The 22,308-nt window shown below is 52.7% G+C and overlaps 1 protein-coding gene across 1 annotated transcript in view; it reads right to left on the bottom strand.

The window, feature by feature from the left end:
• LOC144731865 (ras-related protein Rap-1b) overlaps positions 1–22,308 on the bottom strand; it is a 54,672-nt gene that overhangs the window by 6,079 nt on the left and 26,285 nt on the right. Inside the window, exons 2-3 of the mRNA XM_078613165.1 lie at positions 9,618–9,712; positions 5,535–5,603 (exon numbers count right to left, since the gene is read on the bottom strand). Of these exons, the coding sequence (XP_078469291.1) occupies positions 5,535–5,603; positions 9,618–9,674 (126 nt within the window). The 5' untranslated portion in view covers positions 9,675–9,712. The remainder of the gene's footprint in view (positions 1–5,534; positions 5,604–9,617; positions 9,713–22,308) is intronic.

Below are 22,308 nucleotides of genomic sequence, written 5' to 3'. Positions count from 1 at the left end.
CTTTAAGATGTTTTCTTGTTCATGTTTTTGTTTTTTGTTTGTTGCGGTTGCACCCGATTCAAAAGCCGAATGGCTCACAGGGCTATACCTAATAAATTAACTTGAACTTTCCTCAACTCCCTGAGGAAAATCTGTCACATCTTCCGGCCAAACAAGATTTCAAACCGGGACCTGCACATCGAGATCAATTCTAGACGCACAACGCAGGGGGAGGGGGGCATAGCGGAGAGACAGGAGACTCTGGTGTGGCTGGGACACGTGCTGAGAATGGAACCCGGGTCCCATAGCGGAGAGACAGGAGACTCGGGTGTGGCTGGGACACGCGCTGAGAATGGAACCCGAGTCCCATAGTGGAGGCCGCCCTACAGTGGGGGACACCACGAGAGAAAAGAGCACGGGGCAGGCCGAAGGCCTCCTGGCGACGCACCGCTCAAGACCAACCAGAGGCCATGGGGGGGGGGGGGGGGGCGCCTGTGTTGGGGTGGAGCAGAGAAGGCCGCTAGAGACCGCACAGCACGGCGAAGAGGAGTAAGTAAAAGTGTTTCCAACCAGGGTCGGAAGCGTTTCAAAGCGTTCGGGGAGCACCGAGGACGACGTTTGCTCGTCGCCGCAACCCTGACGGCGCAAAGACGGTCGCTGCGTTGCGCAGCGCTTGCGGATGCGCTTGTGCGGCCATCTGGAACGCTCATCCCTTTCGATATGAGGAAGCCAATGGAGCTGTGCACTTTCAAATCATCATCTAGATTGACAAAATCACTTCAAGGCTGATTTTAGCATGTATTTAGTTTGTTGTCGTTTCTAATTATAACGGTTGGCTATGTACTGTGCGAAAGAAGTTCAACATACGATGCAGAGGGGTGGCTCGGTAGCGGAAGAGGGAGCGGCTGGCAAGAGAAAGGTCGTGAGTTCACAACCGATATTTGAGGGGGGCGGGCGGCGATGGGTGGCAGCATTTACTCGGCCAACCATCATCGCTCTCTCTCCGGGGTCGTAAAACCGAGAACTACTTAGCGGGAAAGTCTCAACGTTGTGGGGGGGGAAATTGTACAGGTCCGTGCAATGTTCACCACCGGGCCGAGAGCTGCGATCAGTAGAGCGCACTCTCTCTCGACTTTGTAAATCGCGACATTCGTATGGCACGAGGATGGCACACGCACACACACGCACACACGCACGCCCGCGCAATGCACACACATGCACACACACGGCGGAGAGGGGCGGTCAAGGGCCCCGTTACTGCCCATGCCTGGGGACGGGGCACTGCTCAGCTGTAACCCCGGCGGTCGGCTGGCGCACGGCTTGCTTAGAATCCCCCAAAAGCCGGCACCGGCGTTTCTCTCTCGCTCCGTCTCTCTCCGCGCGTCTCTCTCGGCGCGTCTCTCTCCGTGCGTCTCTCTCGACGCGTCTCTCTCCGCACGTCGCGCTCCCCTTAGGGGCGAGGCAAAACTGCGATGGCTCGCGGCTAACAGGGATACATTTACACAACGCCCCCCACCCCCCCATCACCTCGATAGGGCTCTTGCTGGGGGGAGGGGCTAAATAGTGTAACGGAGCTGCAGGGGGCACAGCGCACACGCGGGCCGCGGTATCTCCACAGCGCCGTTCGCAACTTGAAAATAACTCCACCCCACGAGCACGGAGCGAGACGACTCCGCGGGATTCCTGTCACACCCCCCCCCATTCACTACTTGTCCCCCGGGGGGGGTAGGCCATTGTGAAATTGTGAACCCGCCCCACGCACAAGCGGGGCCCAGTCAAGCACCACGCTTCCTTCACGGTGGCCAAGGGGGAGGTGGGTGGGAGGCGGCCCCGACACCCCCCCCCCCCCCGTTCGGAGCGCGCCATCAACCCCGACGCACAGCAACGTGCGTTGCACCTTAAAACGACGGCACGGCGCTACAAAAACCACAAATTTAATTTACGCCGAGCCGCTGGCGTGCGTTCCGAGATTCAGCGGCTGAGCTGGGGAGGGGGGGGGGGGGACCCCGCACCGTTCAACGTGCAGACGCGACGTGGGGGAACACGGGGTTTAAAAATAATAATCGGCGATCCCCAGCGTAATTAAAGGGGATTACAGCGGTGCTAATGTGCGGCTCAAACGAACAAAAAACTTTGAATTGTTGTCAGCCTCGGGGGTAAACGCTCCCACCCCCCCATCCAGCCAGGCGGAATGGCGCCCGCATGGAACTCGGCACGGCGAAGGCAACGGGGGGGGGGGGGGTGCCGACTCCCCCGCGCAAATCACTCCAGGCAAGTGGCCTCACTGAGATCCACCGGTGAGAGCTCCTCCCTCAACGCCCCTCGCCCTCCCTCCCTCGTCCTCCCTCCTACTCACTCCCCCCCCTCGTCCTCCCTCCAACTCCCCCCTTCCTTCCTCTCTCCTCCTCCTCGTGTGTGGTGACCGCAAGTCGTAAGTTTATCCAGCAGCGGGCACGTGATGGTGTTGACGATGATGTGGCCAGCAGTGGAGAGAGCATGGCTCGTGGTGGTGATGGTGATGGCGTGGCAAGCAGTGGAGAGACCACGGCTTGTGGTGGTGGTGGTGGTGATGGTGGAGAGTTTATAGAGTAGCTCCAACTTCTATCGCATCTTGGCTCTAGACCTGCCGACTCGCGCTCGAAGGAAATTTAAACTAATCCAGGGTGAAGGTTTTAGGGCGAATCGTTTCGGGATGAGGCAGTTTCAGGGCGAGGGGGTTTAGGGGCGAGGGGGTTTAGGGGCGAGGGGGTTTAGGGGCGAGGGGGTTTAGGGTCGAGGGGGTTTAGGGGCGAGGGGGTTTATGGGCGAGGGGGTTTAGGGGCGAGGGGGTTTAGGGGCGAGGGGGTTTAGGGGCGAGGGGGTTTAGGGGCGAGGGGGTTTAGGGGCGAGGGGGTTTAGGGGCGAGGGGGTTTAGGGGCGAGGGGGTTTAGGGGCGAGGGGGTTTAGGGGCGAGGGGGTTTAGGGGCGAGGAGGTTTAGGGGCGAGGGGGTTTAGGGGCGAGGGGGTTTAGGGGCGAGGGGGTTTAGGGGCGAGGCGGTTTAGGGGCGAGGCGGTTTAGGGGCGAGGGGGTTTAGGGGCGAGGGGGTTTAGGAGCGAGGGGGTTTAGGGGCGAGGAGGTTTAGAGGGGCGAGGAGGTTTAGGGGCGAGGAGGTTTAGGGGCGAGGGGGTTTAGGGGCAAGGAGGTTTAGGGGCGAGGCGGTTTAGTTGAACAGGAGAGGAGACTAGATTGCCCAGCCGCTTCGGGGGTATTTATATATATTAGTGTTTTAAATGCGTTTACTGTGTGAAATCTGCACGGATAAACATACAAAAAGACAAAAATATCCTCCTGTAATAGGTTACTGTATTCACTGCACCGTACTTACCACTCCGATCTCGAAGCCTCTGCATGAGGCGATGGATACACGTGCAGTATTTTCCTTGTTTAAGTTGCATGTAGTGTATAATGTAGTGTATATAATATTTGACAGTGAAATCAAGCGTAACTACTTTGTGTTTTGGAACACACGCTGTGCCGATAGCCGGACTGGTTACAGCCTTTGGAGCGGTTTTGACGGATAGGCCCGGGACCGCCGGGTAACGATGGAATCAGCCGGATAATCGACGGTCAACTCAAGTGGCGGCATTCCTCCCGACACTTGGTCCTAACCTCAAGAGTTACATCATCGTCAGAGAGCATCGCTCATTCCACTGCTGGATGGCGGAGAAACCTCGCGAGGGAGTAATAAGTCCGCCCCAAGCACACGGATGGATGTCAGCAAGCCGCCCTCCCCCCCAGCCCCCCCCGCCAACGCGGATGCGAACCCCGACGAGCGAGACGACTCCGCGGGAGGCTTGCTAATTATCACACGGCAGTGATATAGGGGGCGTCAGAATGGCCTGGCACAAGCGTCGTGGTGACGTCACCGCCAATTAGTGGCGAATGGCGGTTGTTGTTGTCAGAATGAACAAACAATTTACGGGCACAACCGAACGAAAGGGCGGACGAATGAAACGGTTTGGCACGTAGTAGTGGGAGGGCTTTCGCGACCAATATGATGCACCATGGCGGTTTGTTTTTGGTTAGGTGACACGAATACAAACGAGTCGTTAAACCCGCCACCCCGACACATGGCCAATTAAGCAAGGTTGTATACTCTTCGGTTCATTCGGTAAAGTCAAGTAGGTAGAAAAATTAAATAATAAATCATATATCACGACGTTTCCATCGCAACACAAGCGGTCATCATCAGGTGGAAATAAAAACCCAGCAGTGGAACTGCTGAACCAGCGAGAGAGCTGTTACAACACGAGGTTATTTATTTAGTTATCGAAACGTCGTTAAAAATGATTTTTATTTTATTTATTTTTTTCTACCAACGTGACTTTACCGAAAGAACCAAAGAGTATGGATTCCTGCAGTCACGAAAGCTTCAAATCACGTAAGTTTAAGTCGTGTAAACAAAACGTGGCCAATTCGCTACTCGCACAGCACACGGCTGCGTGTTGGAGAGTAAAACCCACGGCACAACATTTACAATGAGCCAATGAAGCGGCAATTAATCGGCACGTTCTGCTTGCGTCACACAACCTAACAACTAATTTGGCTGTCGGGTGGTGGCGGCGATCTAACCAAAGGGAAACTACAAATGGAACGATCAAGAACGATCAAGTAAAATAAGTAATATTTTTAAAAACTTTTTTTAAAACACGCTTTGATGAAATGTACTAGTAATGGAAGAACTCCACGACTCCAGGAAGTGGTCCCGAAGCTTGCCACAACGTAAGGAGCCGTGGTGATTTACAGCCAACGTCAGTTGAGCGTGGACAATTAGACCCAAGCCGAAACATAAAATATAAAAAAGAATGTTTACATTTGTTTTGATAGAATATAGTATTGTCATCAGTATGACATAAGTAGTCGATACCACATTCGGAAGTGGGTTACAATTTAGTTACAAGATTTGAGGATACAACAACAACAAACAAAGTGAGTTAAATAAAAGTGAGTGGTAATCATAAAACAAAGAGGATGCGACGACGACGATGATGATGAGACGGGGAAACTCCCCAAGACACGAACGCGACCAACCCGGCCACTTTGGTGACCTGAGCGGTGCGTGTCAGCGTCCACATCATCCTCGGCGCGTGTGCACGCCGTGCCAACAACAATAACAACAATAACAACGATACCAACAACAACAACAATAAACGCTTTCATGAAATGTACTAGTAATGGAAGAACTCCACGACTCCAGGAAGTGGCCCAGAAGCTTGCCATAACGTAAGGGACCGTGGCCAATTACAGTCAACGTCAGTTAACCGTGGACAATTAGACCCAAGCCGAAACATCACAAATAAATAATTATGTTTAAAAATATATGTTTTTATTTTTTATGATAGAATATAGTAGTCATCAGTATGACATAAGCATACCAAGTTTGCAGTTGATACCACATTGGGAAGTGGGTTAAAATTGAGTTACAAGATTTGAGGATACAACAACGAAAACAACAACGACAACGACAGCAGACAGAGCGAGTTGAATGAAAGCATGTAACAACAAATCAGCGCACCTTCCGGTAGGAGTCTTCGATGGTGGGATCGTACTTTTCCACAAATATTCCTTGCACGAACTGTACCGTCTGCGGATAACACAGGGAAAAGGTGTGTAAATGTTAGGCACAACAGCACGAGCATTTCACCCCCGTGTGACAATTAATTTGTATACAGTGTCATTTGTGGGCTTTGCCTGGTAGGATGGGGATGGTTTGGTTGTATTTGTATGTGGGCGATTTGTTTACCTTTCTTGTACTGTGCACTCCTATCGTGTTTTATGTACTGTTTGTTGTTGTCACGTTCTAACCCTGTGCCCCTAGTGGACATCTGTGAGCTTTATAGCTCAGATCCCTCCTGCAGTATAAATACAGATTCTGACCGGCCATGAAAGACAACAGCAAAATATATAAATATCCTGCGCCCTCGCAAGACATAGTGCACCCGAAGCAAGGTCAACTGATTAAAGACCAAAGTAAATAAAAATAAATAAAGGGACTTCAATAGTGGAAGGGGGGGGCTTAATTTGCAGGCTATGGTGAGAGCCGGAGTGCATTCCACCACACTATAAACTATTTTTAGTTTACCTGTTAAGGCCCTACTGTGCTGGTATGTACCTCTTTTACAGAAGCTATCTGGCCAACAAAAATGATAGCTCAATGAAGTGGCTTATCATCATCATCAAGTGCAAATTTATAGCAGCCAAATGTAAAAAATGCGTGACGTCGATTCTAAATGTGGAGCGGAAAACCGGAGGACTACGAGAAAAATTTACGCAAACTCCAAATATACAGTAGGCGCCAGGGTCGAGTTCGACCCACGACCTCCTGTATACCAGGCGAGGTGGTTAACATCTCGCCACCGAGGAGCTGCGTGGATGAGGCAAGGTACGCTCCAAACCCAACCACCACCCCTCCCCGTCTTGAAATTTTATTTCAGGCCAAGTTTAAAGCAGCAGCAGCAGCAGCAACAACAACAGAAACGTAATCTCTCCACCGAGGAAAACTGCGGCGGTGGAGGAGCCTAACCCGAGGGGTGGTGGGGAACGCTCCCGGCCGCAACGGAACGACCGGCTCAAATTACCGACGCCAAAGTTTTTCTGGGTACCCCGGGCGCGGCCGTGGGTGGCGGTGTTCCGGCAGTACGATTTGCCGTGTGAACAGACCACAAACATTTCACATGATTGAACTAATATTTTACTGATTTTATCCAGGAGAGAAACTACGTTTTTTTATTTACCAGGTGAAGGCCCCACACACTGGGCTGTGTAGCTCTTGTTCAGAATGTCAAGTAATAGCCCCACATCGTGGCTTATCATCATTAAGTAGCCAAATACTTAACAACGTGAATTTCACTACTGCCACCCGACACGGCCAACCAGTAAGGGTTGGCTGTGTCAAGGTGGTTGCGGGTTTAAACGACACATTTACGTGATCCAACCCAAAAAACCTCCATTATGGATTTCCCCCCCGTCTACAGCGGTAAGCCACCAGACCCCCAACCCCCCCAGCCCTTCCACCCCACACACACACCCAGAGAGCCACCGCTGTCATCGTTTGATGTTTGCAACGGCGACGCCTGTCGTACGCCGTTTCACATTTATCGCAAATCCTGCGGCAGGCGCGCGCCACGGTTTCCAACAAGCAGCAAAATTGCCCTACAGACCTAGAGACTTAACAAGAACGACAGCCAACAACGACCCAATTAACGTGCGGTGAAACGTGCCGGCAAATGCCAAGACAACGTCTAATGAACATTCGGCGTAAGTCCCCCTTGGTTTTTGTGCGATGCGCGCGTGTGAAGTAGAGCTTGTAATGGACGCGCCGACGCATCAATTTTAACGGCGGCACGTACATCCGACCGTCGCACGCGCAGCCAGCGAAGGGCCGCTGTGCGCCAAACGTGTGACCCTCCTCTCTTTGCCACCGCGATCGCGCAAGACTGCTCCCCGGGCTGCCCGTGCACCGGCGACGCGATTAGTTTTATACGTCGCCACTCGTCGTCGGCAAATTCCCGGCAGGTACTCGGAAGACGAGGTCCAGAGAGAGACTGTAGACCGAGACCCATGGACTCCTCTCGCAGAGACCCATGGACTCCTCTCGCAGAGACCCATGGACTCCTCTCGCAGAGACCCATGGACTCCTCTCGCAGAGACCCATGGACTCCTCTCGCAGAGACCCATGGACTCCTCTCGCAGAGACCCATGGACTCCTCACGCAGAGACCCATGGACTCCTCTCGCAGAGACCCATGGACTCCTCACGCAGAGACCCATGGACTCCTCACGCAGAGACCCATGGACTCCTCACGCAGAGACCCATGGACTCCTCACGCAGAGACCCATGGACTCCTCACGCAGAGACCCATGGACTCCTCACGCAGAGACCCATGGACTCCTCACAGAGACTCATGGACTCCTCACAGAGACCCATGGACTCCTCACAGAGACCCATGGACTCCTCACAGAGACCCATGGACTCCTCTCGCAGAGACCCATGGACTCCTCTCGCAGAGACCCATGGACTCCTCTCGCAGAGACCCATGGACTCCTCTCACAGAGACCCATGGACTCCTCACGCAGAGACCCATGGACTCCTCACAGAGACCCATGGACTCCTCACAGAGACCCATGGACTCCTCACAGAGACCCAGGGACTCCTCACAGAGACCCAGGGACTCCTCACAGAGACCCATGGACTCTGGCTGAGACCCATGGACTCCTCACAGAGACCCATGGACTCCTCAGAGACCCAGAGACTCCTCACAGACACCTATGGACTCCTCACGGAGACCCAGAGACTCTGGGTTTAGAGTATTTGGCTGCTATAAATGTCCACGTGATAAGCCACTTCATGAGCTATCAAACAGCTCAGTGGGGCCTTACCTGGTAAAATAAAATAAAAATTCAATGGCTGGTGGTGCTAGTGGTAAAAAACAGTGAAGGCAAGGAACTGACTATACAAAGGAGCCCCCCCCCCCCCCCCCCAAAAAAAAACATAGAAACATCCTGGGCCCCCTGCCTCCCGTAACTTAATCCAGCCCTGAACATCATCATCGTCCTCATCGTCACCGCTGTTGTCCTCACCGGGTCTTCCACAACGTCAATCACCAGCTGCTTGGCACACGCGTCACGGAAACTCGACGTTGCTTGTGCTGGGATGTCCCTGGCTCCCCCCCGGCACGCAAACGTGGATAACCCCCACACGGCGCGGCTTCACGGACCATCGCGCACGTGTGTGTTGGTGGTGGTGGGGGGGAGCGGTAGTGTAGCGGTTAGCGCCCTGCGCTACGAACGCAACGACCCGAGTTCGATTCCCGCTCATGGCCAACACCAGTGACGGTTATCTGAACCGGTCCTGGGTCTCCCCTAGGTCGACTCGGCCTCAAATTAATACCTGGTGATGTGTCTAAACATCACCACCGGGGAAACAAAGGGTGTGGTGCTGGCCACCCACCCCCTCGTGTAGCATTCCGGCCTTGATAGTTGCTACTCGCTAACCAGCACTTGCCCCTACAGTCTGTTAAGGCTATAATACGGGAGATCTCTTCTGTCTTTTGTTGGTGGTGGTTGTTGCAGGAATGTGCGGTGCCGCACAAGACGGAAAGACTGCCCTCGGCGCCCAGCGCAACGTCACTCGCCCAACGCTTCACATCGCCCTGGGGGACACGCGGACGGTGTCGCGGTGAAAAGTCTGCCAGGTCGGCGGTGAGCGGGTGAGGTGGTTGCGTGGGTGCGTGATGGTGTTAAGATCGTCCTCTCTGGAAGAGGCTCGTGAAGGACGCTACTGGGCAGTTGGAGGCAGTCGCCCTCCAACAACAACGGAGGGCGGAGGAGCGATGCTCACAACAACGAGCGGAGCGCCGGGTGGCTAAAGCACAGCAATTTGGCACAGTAGGAGGCACAGGTGGTGCATCGGCCAGTCATCTCGGTCAGTCGACCCGTGGCACCTGCTGGGTCTGCCCCGTGACCTCCTGCCAGCGGGCGTTCGACACTTCACGTGGCCTCAAGGTGCACATGGCCTGGCACAAGCGTCGTGGTAACGTCACCGCCACTTAGTGGCGAATGGCGGTTGTTGTTCATGGTGGGGGGGTGACGCAACTCACCAGTGCGGACTTCCCCACTCCACCAGACCCCAGCACCACCAGCTTGTACTCCCGCATTGTGACACGGGGAAGCCCTCACCTGCACGCGCACACACCTGGGAGACAACACGGACAGAGAGGTAAATACTTGCCGCCTATAGTCCTTCAACAGATTGTCGGATTAAAAATTATTGCGTCGTTCAACCCGCCACCACCCGACACAGCTAATTGGTAAAGTTGTGTCACTTAAACAAAACGCGGCAATTCGTTGCGAGAGCGAAACAGGAGGAGGATTTCTCCACAACTCTGTGGCGGTCGCCTGATGACACTGGTTGTTGTTACCAGTGAAACATCATGGTACTCGAATTGTAAATGTTGTAGTGTGTGTACTCTCCAACACACAACCGGTTACTGCTCAACTAGTAACTAATTGGCACGTTTTGTTTACGTAACAAACCTGACTAATTGGCTGTGTCGGGTGGTGGCGGGTTTAACGACGCATTTATTTATTTATGAGATCCAACCCAAAAAAATGTCTATTATGGGCAAGTGCCATTTGTGAGCACCTATGCACCACCGATTAGCACGGTTGGCTACGTACGGTGCGAAAGAAGTTCAACATCCATACATAACATTTTTGACATGCGTTTTTCTGGATTTTTTTGTTGTTATTCTGTCTCTCACTGTTCAAATAAACCTACCATTAAAATTATAGACTGATCATTTCTTCGTCAGTAGGCAAACGTACAAAATCAGCAAGGGATCAAATACTTATTTCCCTCACTGTACATGGATGCCGGCACGGCACACGAGGGGGCGCGTGGGCGAGGCTACCACCAACTTCTGGCCGCCTCTGGACTCGCCCCAATGCCGATGTTTACACACAGCACCAGGTACTGATTCTTAGGTCGAGTTGACAAAAGGGAGACCCAGGACCGCTTCAGATATTCGCCACTTTGAGCTGGTGAGCAGCGGGAATGGAACTCGGGTCGCAAGGATCGTAGTGCAGCACAATCACCCCACTGCACTACTGCACACCCATACAACAACAACCGCCATTCGCCACTGTGACGTCACCACGGCGCTTGTGCCAGGCTGTGCACGTATACATTCACAAACTCAAGTATGCTTACAGAATAAACTATTTTTATTTTACCAGCTAAGGCCCACTGAGCTATATAGCTCCTTTTCAGAAGTGACCTGGTCACACAAATGATAGCCCAAGGAAGCGGCTTATCACGTGGAAATGGACATCAGCCAAATTACCTAAATGCATGACTATTGATACGAAATGTGGAGGGAAAAAACGGAGGAACCGGACAAAAATCCTCGTGTCCACGGGAAGAGAGACACGCAAACTCCAAATGTATAACAGGTGTCAGTCAAGGTCAGGATTGAAGCCACGACCTCCTGTATACCATCGAGGTCGTTAACATCTCGCACCCAATCACAATGTAGCACACACAAAATCCATCACAATATGGTAGCAAAGATAAAGATCCCTCCCCGTATAGCCTTAGCAGATATTTGGAGTTGGGTCACCGGGTTCGTGGCACAGTGCGCTTTCCACTGCACCATTGCTGTTCCCCACGCACGCAAGCGTCATTCGCCAGTCCACCCACCACTCTTACCACATTATCGTAATCATTGTCGTGTTGTCATAATTGCGCCATCACCACAAACACCTTCGTAATTACCATCGTCACCAGAATCCCCATCGCCCACCATCATCGTCAGCCTGCCCCACTAAATACTTGGTGCGTGCGTTCTCACTCGTGACTCAATCGGCGCGCTCGGCGCTTCCGCGGCAGGTGCGCACGAACGACCCCCAGCCAGCGCCTCGCAGCGTTTATTCACCCGGGGGCAGATATTCGTGAGCCGCGGGGGCCAGGAAGGAGCGTCGAGAATCGTCGAGAAGCGCTACAAAGCGCCAAAAAGTGCCCAGAAGCGCCGAGAAGCACCGAGAAGCGCCGAGAAGCACGGTATCACGGCAGGAAACTGGCACTTCCTTCTTTGCGGCCATCACTCGTGCCACCCTTGTGAGTGTGGTGCTCTGTTTCTGGGCACGCGCGCTAACCCCAGCCCCAACCACTGGGCCACAAGCGCCTGTCCCCATGGCCAGGTAGATCTCCGTACATGTCTATGGCTCTCTACACGAGTCTATAGGTCTCTGCAAGTCTCTGGGCCTCGTTGCAAACCTATGGGGTCTAAGCAAGTCCAAGGGTCTCTGCGAGAGTCCGTGGGTCTCGGTCTCCAATCTCTCTCCCTGCACCAAGCCTTCCAAAGTTGGCCTGCTGGGTATTTCCGACAACATGAATGCGACGAGTGGTGACATACAACGGGCAGCGTGGCCAGGGGCGGCAACGCTCACACGAGCGCAGGAGTGGAGGAGGAAAAATAAATATAAATAGCGAGATGGCCCTGCCTCTGCCCACCTATAAAAAGGCACAAGGTGGGGGGGGGGGTCAAGGCAGGGGACGTGTACACAGCCGCGATGTTGCCGAGCCGGTGGGCGAGCGCCTGTGAGCGACCGCTCAAAGAAGGTGATAGCCGATGGAAGTCTATGAGAATCTATGGGTCTCTGCGTGACGCGTCTATGGGTCTCTGCGTGACAAGTCTATGGGTCTCTGCGTGACGACCCGACAGACCCCCCCCCCCCCCGCTGTTCCCCATCCCGTCAACCTTCCCCGACCTCGCACGCGACTCTGTAGCTACAGGATGTTGTCGCCGTGGTAACTCGCCGTCGGCAGACCTTGGACTCGGGGTGGAGTGGGAGGATGGGGCGAAGGGGGGGGCTGGAACCTCTCGCCCGTTATCGCACCGCGGGGGCCGAGGTCGGCGGAAGCCGGAGCCAGAAAGCAAACAAGCGCCAGCGGCGCTAACAGCTGGAGGGGGCGGGGAGCCGCATTTAATCTCGTTCGTAAAAAAATTAGCAACGGAAATATTCGCACGCTTGAGTTTTTAAAATGTATTTTAGTTTCATGCTGATGACTAATTGGGTGAAACTCGTGATGTGTGCCGATGACTCTGCCCCATCCCACCCCTCCTCTCAGCCCCGTTCCGTCCCGTCCTTTCCCTCCGTCCCATTCATCAGTCCCATCCTGTCAGTCTGTCTCGACTGTCCAATCCTTCCCATCCGACTGCTGGTAACAGCGCCGGACCATGCAGGGGTGGGGGTGAGACGGTGTGGGGTAGGGAGGACTTCATCCAACAGTGGATAGACAAAGGCTGCTGCTGCTGCTGCTACTGGTGGTCTAGCGGCGTGGAGTGTGCCGGGGTTACACACGGGTGTTGTAGTGACCTGGCACAGGCACCGTGGTGACAGTCGCCGTCACTCGGTGACGAATGGACGGCTGTCGTGGTTGTTGGCGAGGTTGCATGGCGAGGGCGGTGGGGGTGGTCAGGAAGCATGGGGTGGGGAGCAGAGGGTGACGACAACAAAAGCTTCAAACGTCTCTGGCCAGTTGGTGACGCGCGCAGCCTCGCTGGGTAACTGTGCAGGGCGACCCCGTTTGGGGTGCGCGTTGACAGTCCAGCGGTTGGTGTTCGCAACGTCACTTTTTTGGGGGGAAATTTCCCCACCCCCCCTCCTTACGTGGTTGACGACCACCACGGAAAACGGACATTGCAAGAGCTACCCGCTTCGGGGTACAAAATCAGGATCTCTATTTGTTAATAGCGGAGGAATCCGTTGAACTGTAAGAACGTTTCTCACAGATGTCCAGTAAGGGGGGGCCACGAGGTCAGAACATTGACAACAAACGAATCAACAACACCACAGGAGTGTAAAGCATAGGGAAGGTATAACAATCACTTTCAAAATATATATGAGTAAAACTAAATTATTTTTTTCATCTTAAACAGGTAAAGCCCACCGAGGTATGAACTTGTACCTTCAAGGTGACTCCCTGGTTGCTCCCACGGGGGGTGATGCACGTTCCCACTCACCCTGCCCATCACAATCAGAACATTTGTTTACCCTGGAGGAATACGATGAGCTATGACAGTAATAGTCCAAACGGAAGATCCTTCCCTTTTTTACTCCTCCACCACTTCTTTGGCCGGTCCCGTATAACGCGGCCCTCGGCAACACGGCCCACCGAAACTTGACACCGCTGCCGCCACCGTGGTCGCCACGGTGGCTGGGAGATGTTAACGACCTTGCCTGGTATACAGAAGGTCATGGGATTGTTCGCCTGTTTTTTATTTGGAGTTTGCATAGCTGTCCACGTGGTCACGAGCTTAAGAGTATTTGGCTGCTATACATTTCCAACCGATGATGAGCCACTTCGTTGAGCTATCATTGGTGATGGGCAGGTCGCTTCTGAAAAAGAGCTACATAGCTCAGTGGGGCCTTACCTGGTAAACATATTTTTTAGCCTTTCTAGTTTGCACGCGAATTAAACCGTAGCTCGGAGAACACCAGCGCCGGATCGGCGCAGGGGTAACAAAAGCGGCTGCGGTGACGCCAACGCAAGATGATTGGGACTCTCACCAGAGACCCATAGACTCTCACCAGAGTCCCATAGACTCTGAGACCGATAAACTTCCATATTCTGAGTTGCGATTAAAGCGGTTTCTTGTGTGTAGTAGGTTTATAGTATCAGCCCAGTCACCGATAATTGGATAAAAAGTAGCAGTCTGACCGCCATTGGACCAACAGACGTGGGCGAGTGTAGAATGCCCCCTCGTGTGCGGATACAATCTTAGAAGTGGTTCTGTGACATGTCTTCACATCGGGCCGCCCTCTAACAAGCGGCAGGGTACTGCACAACTGTGTGCGAAAGAGATGCCAACGGACGCCGCATCTCATGACGATCGCCATAAAAAGTGGCAACGAGGCAAAAACATAAATTTGCTCGATTGATTTTGCTCTCCACTTTGTTCCTTTCGCAGCGGGCCGGTAAAGTTGCACACGTGGCACGGACACTCAAAGCAACTTTGTTAACAAAAATCAAATAAGTAAAACTATTTCATAGAGTTTTCCGGACCACAGCACCGCGTCGTCCAGAGGGTGAGGCACGCACGGTGCCGCTTGTGCCCGGTGTCAATGACGACACGCCGATCATCTGGCCGCGCGCACGCACACCAACACGCAGAGCTAGCGGGTGACTTTGGAGGTTGGTTAGCCTTTATATAATGCTAATAATTGGCCCAGATGAATTGCTATTACATTAGAGTAAATAAACCTGTATTTGTTGGAAGCCCACTTTAAATCTGATAGGTTCTTCGTGTTTGTATCGTGACACGCTTATGAAGAAGCCGACTCTGGTGACACGGTGCATCTGACGGCCTGGATCGTTACCCTTCACTTGCTGGCTTTTCCCGAAGATATCCGGCGCAGTTTCAAGCGAACCGCCGCTGCTATTTGCCGAGTTTGGTCGTGAGACTCATTCGTCAGCTCACCGGGTAAGCGAGCTGAAACAATAACTTAAACTATTTTTATTTTGCCAGGTAAGGCCCCACTGAGCTATGTAGCTCTTCGTCAGAAGCTACCTGGCTGCCACAAATGATAGCTCAACACAAGTGGCTGATCATCACGTGGAAATGTATAGCAGCCAAATTATCTAAATGCGTGATGTTGATTCTAAATGTGGAGGGAAACAACGGAAGACCCGGAGAAAAAATCCACATGACCAGAAAAAGACACATGCAAACTCCGAATATACAAGCATAATCAGGGTCGGGATCGAACCCACGACCTCCTGCATACCAGGCGAGGGAGTCAACATCCCCGAGCCACCGTGGCATTAACTGTAAAATACTCCGCGCCGCCTGCTTCCTAGTAGTGGTCGCTGACGATCACGTGACTCGCCGTTCGAAGAGACGTTTGCCAAAACTGAAATTTATACTGGAAAAAAAACTCAAATCGAGATCGCGCACACACACACCAACAACGATCCCAGTATAGCCTCAACAGACTGTTGGGGCAAGTGCTGTTAGCGAGCACCTGTGAAGGACGGTACGGTACACGAGGGAGTGGGTGGGCCAGCACCATGCCCGGCCACCTTTCATCTCCCTAGTGGCGATGTTGACTAGACACCGCACTAGGTGCTCATTTGGGGCTGAGCCAACTGAGGGGCGGCCAAGGGAACGGTTCAGATAGTCGTCACTGGTATTGGCCATGAGCGGGAATCAAACTCAGGTCGCCAGGTTCGTAGCGCAGCGCGCTAACTGCTACACCACCGCTCCCCTACACACACTCACAGTGACACAGCCAACCACCCCCCCCCCACCCCACCACAGATTGTTAAAACTGCCAACTGCGAAACTCACAGCAGAGCCTTCCTCAAGCGGCCATAGCACACACAGCCTTGCGTAGGCCTCGGCAAGGTAAGGTACTTTACCCATTTTACTGGGTAAAAGGGTAAAGGTGTCGACATGCCAAGGGGTAAGGTAAAGGGTAGGGTAAAGGTAGGCTCGTTGCTTTTTACCTTTTACCTTACCTGCTAAAGGGTAAAAAGTAGAGTAGAGTGATTGTATTGTGATAAGGTAAAAGGTAGGGTAAAGGTAGGCTCGTTGTTTTTACCTTTTACCTTGCCTTGCCGAGGCCTAGCCTTGCGCGCAAAGTACAACAGTGAGAATATCGAGTGTGCTAAATTATTTATGTGATTACAGGAGGCTCTCGACAATGACGGGGAGGGCGGCCGCGGATAAAAAAGAAAATCACAGATAATCTAAAAGTGTCCATTTTCCGCAGATCTTTATGCCAAAAACCACCAATATAGGTATGTACATTGTGTTTAAGGTCAGAAAATGTAGTTTGTTAATGAACACAACGAACATTTGTAGTCAAGAATCGACCGGTCGATGATGCACGTGCTCCGTGAGAACACTTTCCTGCTCCCACCCCACAACCAAGACTCGGCCCACTCAGCAGACAGCAGCAGAGCCACGCCAACAGCAATCAAACTCCACCACTCACTGCTGTAAAGATATTGCAACTACTGTACTGTAGGGGCAATCACGTGGATTTCAGATTAACCGGAGCACACACATTCATTCGGTTTTAAGCACGCGAGACTTGTAATAAACATTTGCAAGAATAACAACTCAATCCACGAGTTATTAATTTATTCTTATTTTGTCAACACCTCAGGTGCGCGTGGTTAAATCCGCAAGTCGGATAAACCGCACGCGGACAAATACGAGTCAGCTGTGTTATCAAACTGAGGAATTGCTCCCTCCTCCTTCGTTGCCTTCCTCCGTGGGAAGGGGGGGGGTGCGTGTGTGGGGAGGGGGGTGGGGAACGGGGAGCGGGGAACGGAGGGGGGGAGACTGGGAGGACGAGTGAGGGGGGGACATGACGCGGGCAACCAAGAAACCGGAATTGCCGGCCTCCGCGCGGGAAAATAATCTACGTACGCCGAACTGGGGTGGGGTTCAACACACAACCGAGCCACCTTCACATAATCAGACGCGTCATCATTCGGTGGTGGTGGTGGTGGCGTTGTCCGTGGTGCACAATTAACACCGGCAACACACTCAGTGCCAATAACGGACACCGTACGGGACTTACAAAAATTAATGTAACTAAAATGATTCAACAGGTGATTCATCGCGCACGCGTTGCGACTTGCGCGTTTAAATGATTGACGTGCTCCGAAGAAGGGCCACCGCCTCAAACGCTGCCCATCACACACACACGTGCTTTTGTTAAAGGCCACAGTGTTACCGACATTCACGCGGGCCGTGACCAAACCGCCCGGAATGCGGCCGATTTCGTCGGCGGGCCGCCCGGAATGCGACGCTAACATCTGACGACGCGCCCCAAATAAAAAAAGAATGATCTGGATGCAGCAGCAGCGGAGGGCGCTTGGCCGAGGTAAACAGAAAGAAAAAAACCCTCCCGGATCGCTCGCAACGGCGTGGCAAGCTTATCACGGAAGCAATAAACCAAAAAAACTATCAAACAATTATTATTTTACCGGGTAAGGCCCCACTGAACTATATAGCTCTTTTTTCAGAAGCGAGCTGGCTATGACAAATGATAGCTCATCATCGTGTGGAAATGTATAGCAGCAGCCAAATAATCTAAGTGCATGTTCCTAAATGTGGAGGGGAAAAAAAAAAATCGGAGGACCCGGAGATCAATCCACATAAACACCACATACATGCAGCATGCGTCGGGGGTCGAACCCATGTCCTCCTGCATACCAGGCGAGGAAGTTAACATCTCCTAGCCACCGTGGCGCCCCACAAAACGAAGAGTCGCGAGACGACGCGTGATAAAAACGAGCCGTGCAGCAACGACCAGGGGGCGACGCGGAATGGATTCTCGACCGAATCGTGACCCCTGGAAAGCAAACGAGCAATTGAATCGTAGCGGGGGGATGGGGGGAGGAATGCCCAGTCGCCGTTTTGCCATCGGCAAATCAACTATTTAAAACTACGAATAAACCGTTTGTTTTATTTTACCCTGTAAAGGCCCCACTGAGCTGTGTAGCTCTTCTTCAGAAGCGACCAGACCACAAATGATAGCCCCAACAAAGTGACTTATCACCACGTGGAAATGTATAGCAGTAGCCAAATACTCTAAATGTGCGTAATTATTCTACATGCAGAAGGAACAACCTGAGGACCCGGAGAAATATCCACCGGACCACGGGGAGAACATGCAAACTCCACATATACACACCATGCGTCATCAGCGTCGGGATCTAACCCACATCCTCCTTATACCAGGCGAGGTATTTAACATACCCCCCTCTCTCTCGCACGGCCCTGGCCGAGCGGTGGAGCAGCGGGAAGAAGGGAGTGGGGCATTAGGGGCGTGCGTGTACGTATGCAGAACTTATTTCGTGCCGTATGTAGCCAACCGTGCTAATCAGAAGTGCGTGCCTGCGGGTTTTTGCCGGGATCACGCGCGCGCAACCTGGCAAGTGCAGCAGCTAGAGTGCAGAAGGGGTGCTGGCAACGAGCGTATGTACGAGGATTAGGGGGTGGGATGTGCAGACAGACACACAAGTTGGCGTGTTCATCATTTGCATGCACGTTGAACTTCTTTGGCACCGTGCGCTCATCGGAGGTGCGGTGGAAGGACAACAAACGAACACGCAAAAAGCAAAATCACAGTGAGAAGCACAACGGGGATTCGATTGGAAGTTGCCGATTCTCCTCCGCTGTCCCCGATGTTCTGGAACAACAGACCCCCAGCCGCCCGTGCTGGTGACTCCCTGCGCCCAGTCAAGTCCAGGCCTCAAGTCCTTTCCCGAACGACTGTGCCTCTGAATTAAATCATTCCCGCAGCGTCTGCGCACCATCTTGAGGTGCGGTCACATTTAGACATAGCAAAATAATTCCACATCGTGTTACAAGTCAACCGTCGCCCATGACTTTTTTATACTTCAAGGCCCACTGTGTTAATGTGAAGGCGTTTGTGGTGCTCTACATTGGGCAGGCGGGGAAAAGACGATCGAGTTTTGGTAATCGGGCGATAAAACCAAAAGAACAAGCAGTTTTTGTTCCTCAAGACACGCAGATAGGCCGCGGTGCTCAGCGATGCATAACATCAGTTTGACGAAGGCTAAGGCAACGTACTTCTCTGTTTTGCTCTAAAAATGTCACTGCTGTGTCAACAACAATCATGATTTCCACTTGTAACAGGCCGAAGAATCGTCACCCACTCAACGCGAGGGAGAACGGCGCGAGTTCCGCGTTATAACGGGGGGGAGGGGGGGTGCGTAAAATTGCTGTGCGGTCCCAATTGGGCGAATTATTTAATTATTTCGTGGGCAACGTTCGACATTGGCAGATTTTGGACGGCAATAGCCCTTACTCGTTGCGAACAACTTCACGCGATGCTGTCCAAGAGCAGTATTAACCAGGGGGGGGAGGTAGGGGGGGGGGGGTCGGCCTGCTGGTTCTGAACGTCAAACGCCTCCTGCAAGCGGGGGCGGGGGCCAACGTCGATGAGCTATAAAGCTCTTTTTCACAGACGTCCAGCAGACAGCGGCAACGCCGCCGTCGAATCCCGTGAAGCGACGGGACGTTTGGTGCCGGTCTACAGAGGTCGTGGAAGGGGGTGGGGCCGAATTCTCCGAGTCGTGGTTGACTTGACGAGCCTTGCGAGAGGCAGAGTCCCTTTCATATTCGTTTTGTTGGCTTTTGTAAAATATTCCGCCCGTAAAAATCCCTCCTAAAGTGCCCGTGCGTCCGTTTGTAAAGCAGGAGTCCCCCCCCACCGTCCGGGTCGAGGCATCAAACGGCGCTCGCGTTTGCAAAACACGTTCGACAAAAACCAAAGATCTCCCCAGATAGCCGTCAGCAGATTGGCGGGTCAAGTGTCGTCAGGGGAGTAGCGCCTATGAAGGACGGCAGAGTACAAAAGGTGGTTAACAACGCCCGGCCGCCTTGGTCTCCCCCAGTGGCGATGTTTACACATCACACCAGGTATACCTAGGAGAGGCGCCCAGTAGGTTCAAATATTCAGCGCCGTTATATGGTCGCGATGAGCAGGCATTGAACTCTGGTCGCGTGGTTCGTAGCCAAGTACGCTAAATCTCTGCGACGGCGATCCCCACGACACGTAATGACACGCACGTACACACAAGATTTTTAATGTACGAGATATTATCACGAATATCACACCCAGTAAAACACTGTCTTTAAAAGAGGCAGCCCGCGTACCAAACGGAATGCTTCAGATTTGCGCTGCCATCACGTCGGGCTCGATTTAAAATGAAAATCGTAATAAAAAATATATAATTAAATTGCTTGCATCTCATTCCAGACAACTCCAAGCCAATTCTGTCTCCACGATACCCCCCCGCCTTATCCCCCCAAGCCCTGCGGGGGTGGGTACATCGTGTACCCTCGTTAAAAAAAGAAAAAATCAGCGCTGCTCCAAACAGGAATGGCCGATCGGCTCCGCCTGCTTCGGCAGGGCTGTGTCGGGTTTTGCAGTGGCACGGGCCATTGCTGGAGCCTTGATGGCACGTTGCCATGGTTGCTTCGAGAAGGCAGTCGCTCCATTACACCGCGGGAGCAATGGAGCAGAGGTTATCCCTCTAGATCCACACTGCGGGAGTGATGAGCCAGAGGTTATCCCTCTAAATCCACACTGCGGGAGTGATGGGCCAGAGGTTATCCCTCTAGATCCATACTGCGAGAGTGATGGGCGAGAGGTTATCCCTCTAGATCCATACTGCGAGAGTGATGGGTGAGAGGTTATCCCTCTAGATCCACACTGCGGGAGTGATGGAGCAGAGGTTATCCCTCTAGATCCACACTGCGAGAGTGATGGGTGAGAGGTTATCCCTCTAGATCCACACTGGAAGCATCCACGCGGGAGTGATGGGCCAGAGGTTATCCCTCTAGATCCACACTGCTGGAGTGATGGGCCAGAGGTTTTCCCTCTGGATCCAAGTACTGTCTTGCCTCTCGAATGTGCCATGTAATTTACACCATCTGCGATGTCATATGCAGGGTCTTGTTTTTCCTGTCTCAATAAAGTTGTTTGCCCGTACTATTTGTTTAGTTTGCACGAACCTCCCCAAAGCCGTGAATGTATCATCTTACATGCAGTCTTTGTTTCGCAAGTTTACAGCGCCGTTTAGACTGTGACGTGTGCCGACCATGAGAATTACAAAGAGAAAATATCAAAACCAAATCCTTCGACAATGCGCCCACACGACTCCTTCCATGAACGATGACCGCGAGAGGTCAACCGGCGCTCGCGAAATCAAACTCCGGTTCCTGGTAACGCCGCCGGCCAGCTCCGCATTTCCACGCCAACCCGGCGCTCCTGGGTGTTCCCCCGTGCGTGAAAGAGACGAGCGGTCGGCGGTGGGTGGGACGGGAAGTTTGGACAGGGGCGGGTGGGCGACACCACCCCCACCCACAGAGTCCCCCAGAAAGAAATGTTGTGATCCTGAAGTCTTGCGTGTGTGTGTAGTCACACTGCGGGCAATTACATAACCCAGCGACACTCACACAGAAACCACTGTATATGCCACCATGCACATCACCCATGCGAGGTCACTGCTTTGTCATTGCTATTTGCATTGTTACCGCAATTCACTCCCTCGCAGATCCAACGAGTCCAAGTATTGTCGCGGTCCGATTTAAGGTTTTTTTTTATTTGACTTGGGTTTCTAAAGTTTTGTTCGTATACTGTACATGTCGGCCGTCCCATCTCACTTGACACACTACACTGTGCTCGTCTGTACATCCCGTTTCATTTTGAACCGGTCAACACAATTTCAAGCCTTTTCGATTTATCCAAAAATATTTTGGCGATATTGTTCAACCTGGGTGTTACATCACCCAATCACCCTGGCAACTTTTGCCAGTCAATCTGCAGGAGCGCATTTAACCCCGCGTCTCGATCCCTAACGTCTGTAGTCTCTTCCGTGCGATTTGTTTCAACTCGACCCGACCGCCCGTCTCGTTCGTACCGTCAGTCAGTCGCCCCCCCGCCCCCCATCCGCTTCAATGCTACTAATTTGTTCTGAATGTTCATTCTGTTAGCCTAAAGGGGGGGGGGGAAATGTGCATTTAATTTTCACGAACTGGAAACGACCAAGTCTGAAACGCACTATCTTGAGCGTGTGTGAGAACACATTCGTAACATATTAATATGCACAAGCCTGGAACTTGGCCCCACGTTTACCTGCAAATGGTCTGCCGGTAATCAGGTCGTCATCCGGCGGTGGGAGCAGCAGCGGTTGGCGCGCCGCCGCACAACAAAACGCAACGACGACGACCCCGA

Source organism: Lampetra planeri, chromosome 40 (genome assembly GCF_965212315.1).
Source record: "Lampetra planeri chromosome 40, kcLamPlan1.2.h2, whole genome shotgun sequence".
Taxonomy (NCBI): Eukaryota; Metazoa; Chordata; class Hyperoartia; order Petromyzontiformes; family Petromyzontidae; genus Lampetra; species Lampetra planeri.
Note: the sequence above shows the minus strand (reverse complement) of the source record. Positions and strands in the feature narration are given on the sequence as shown.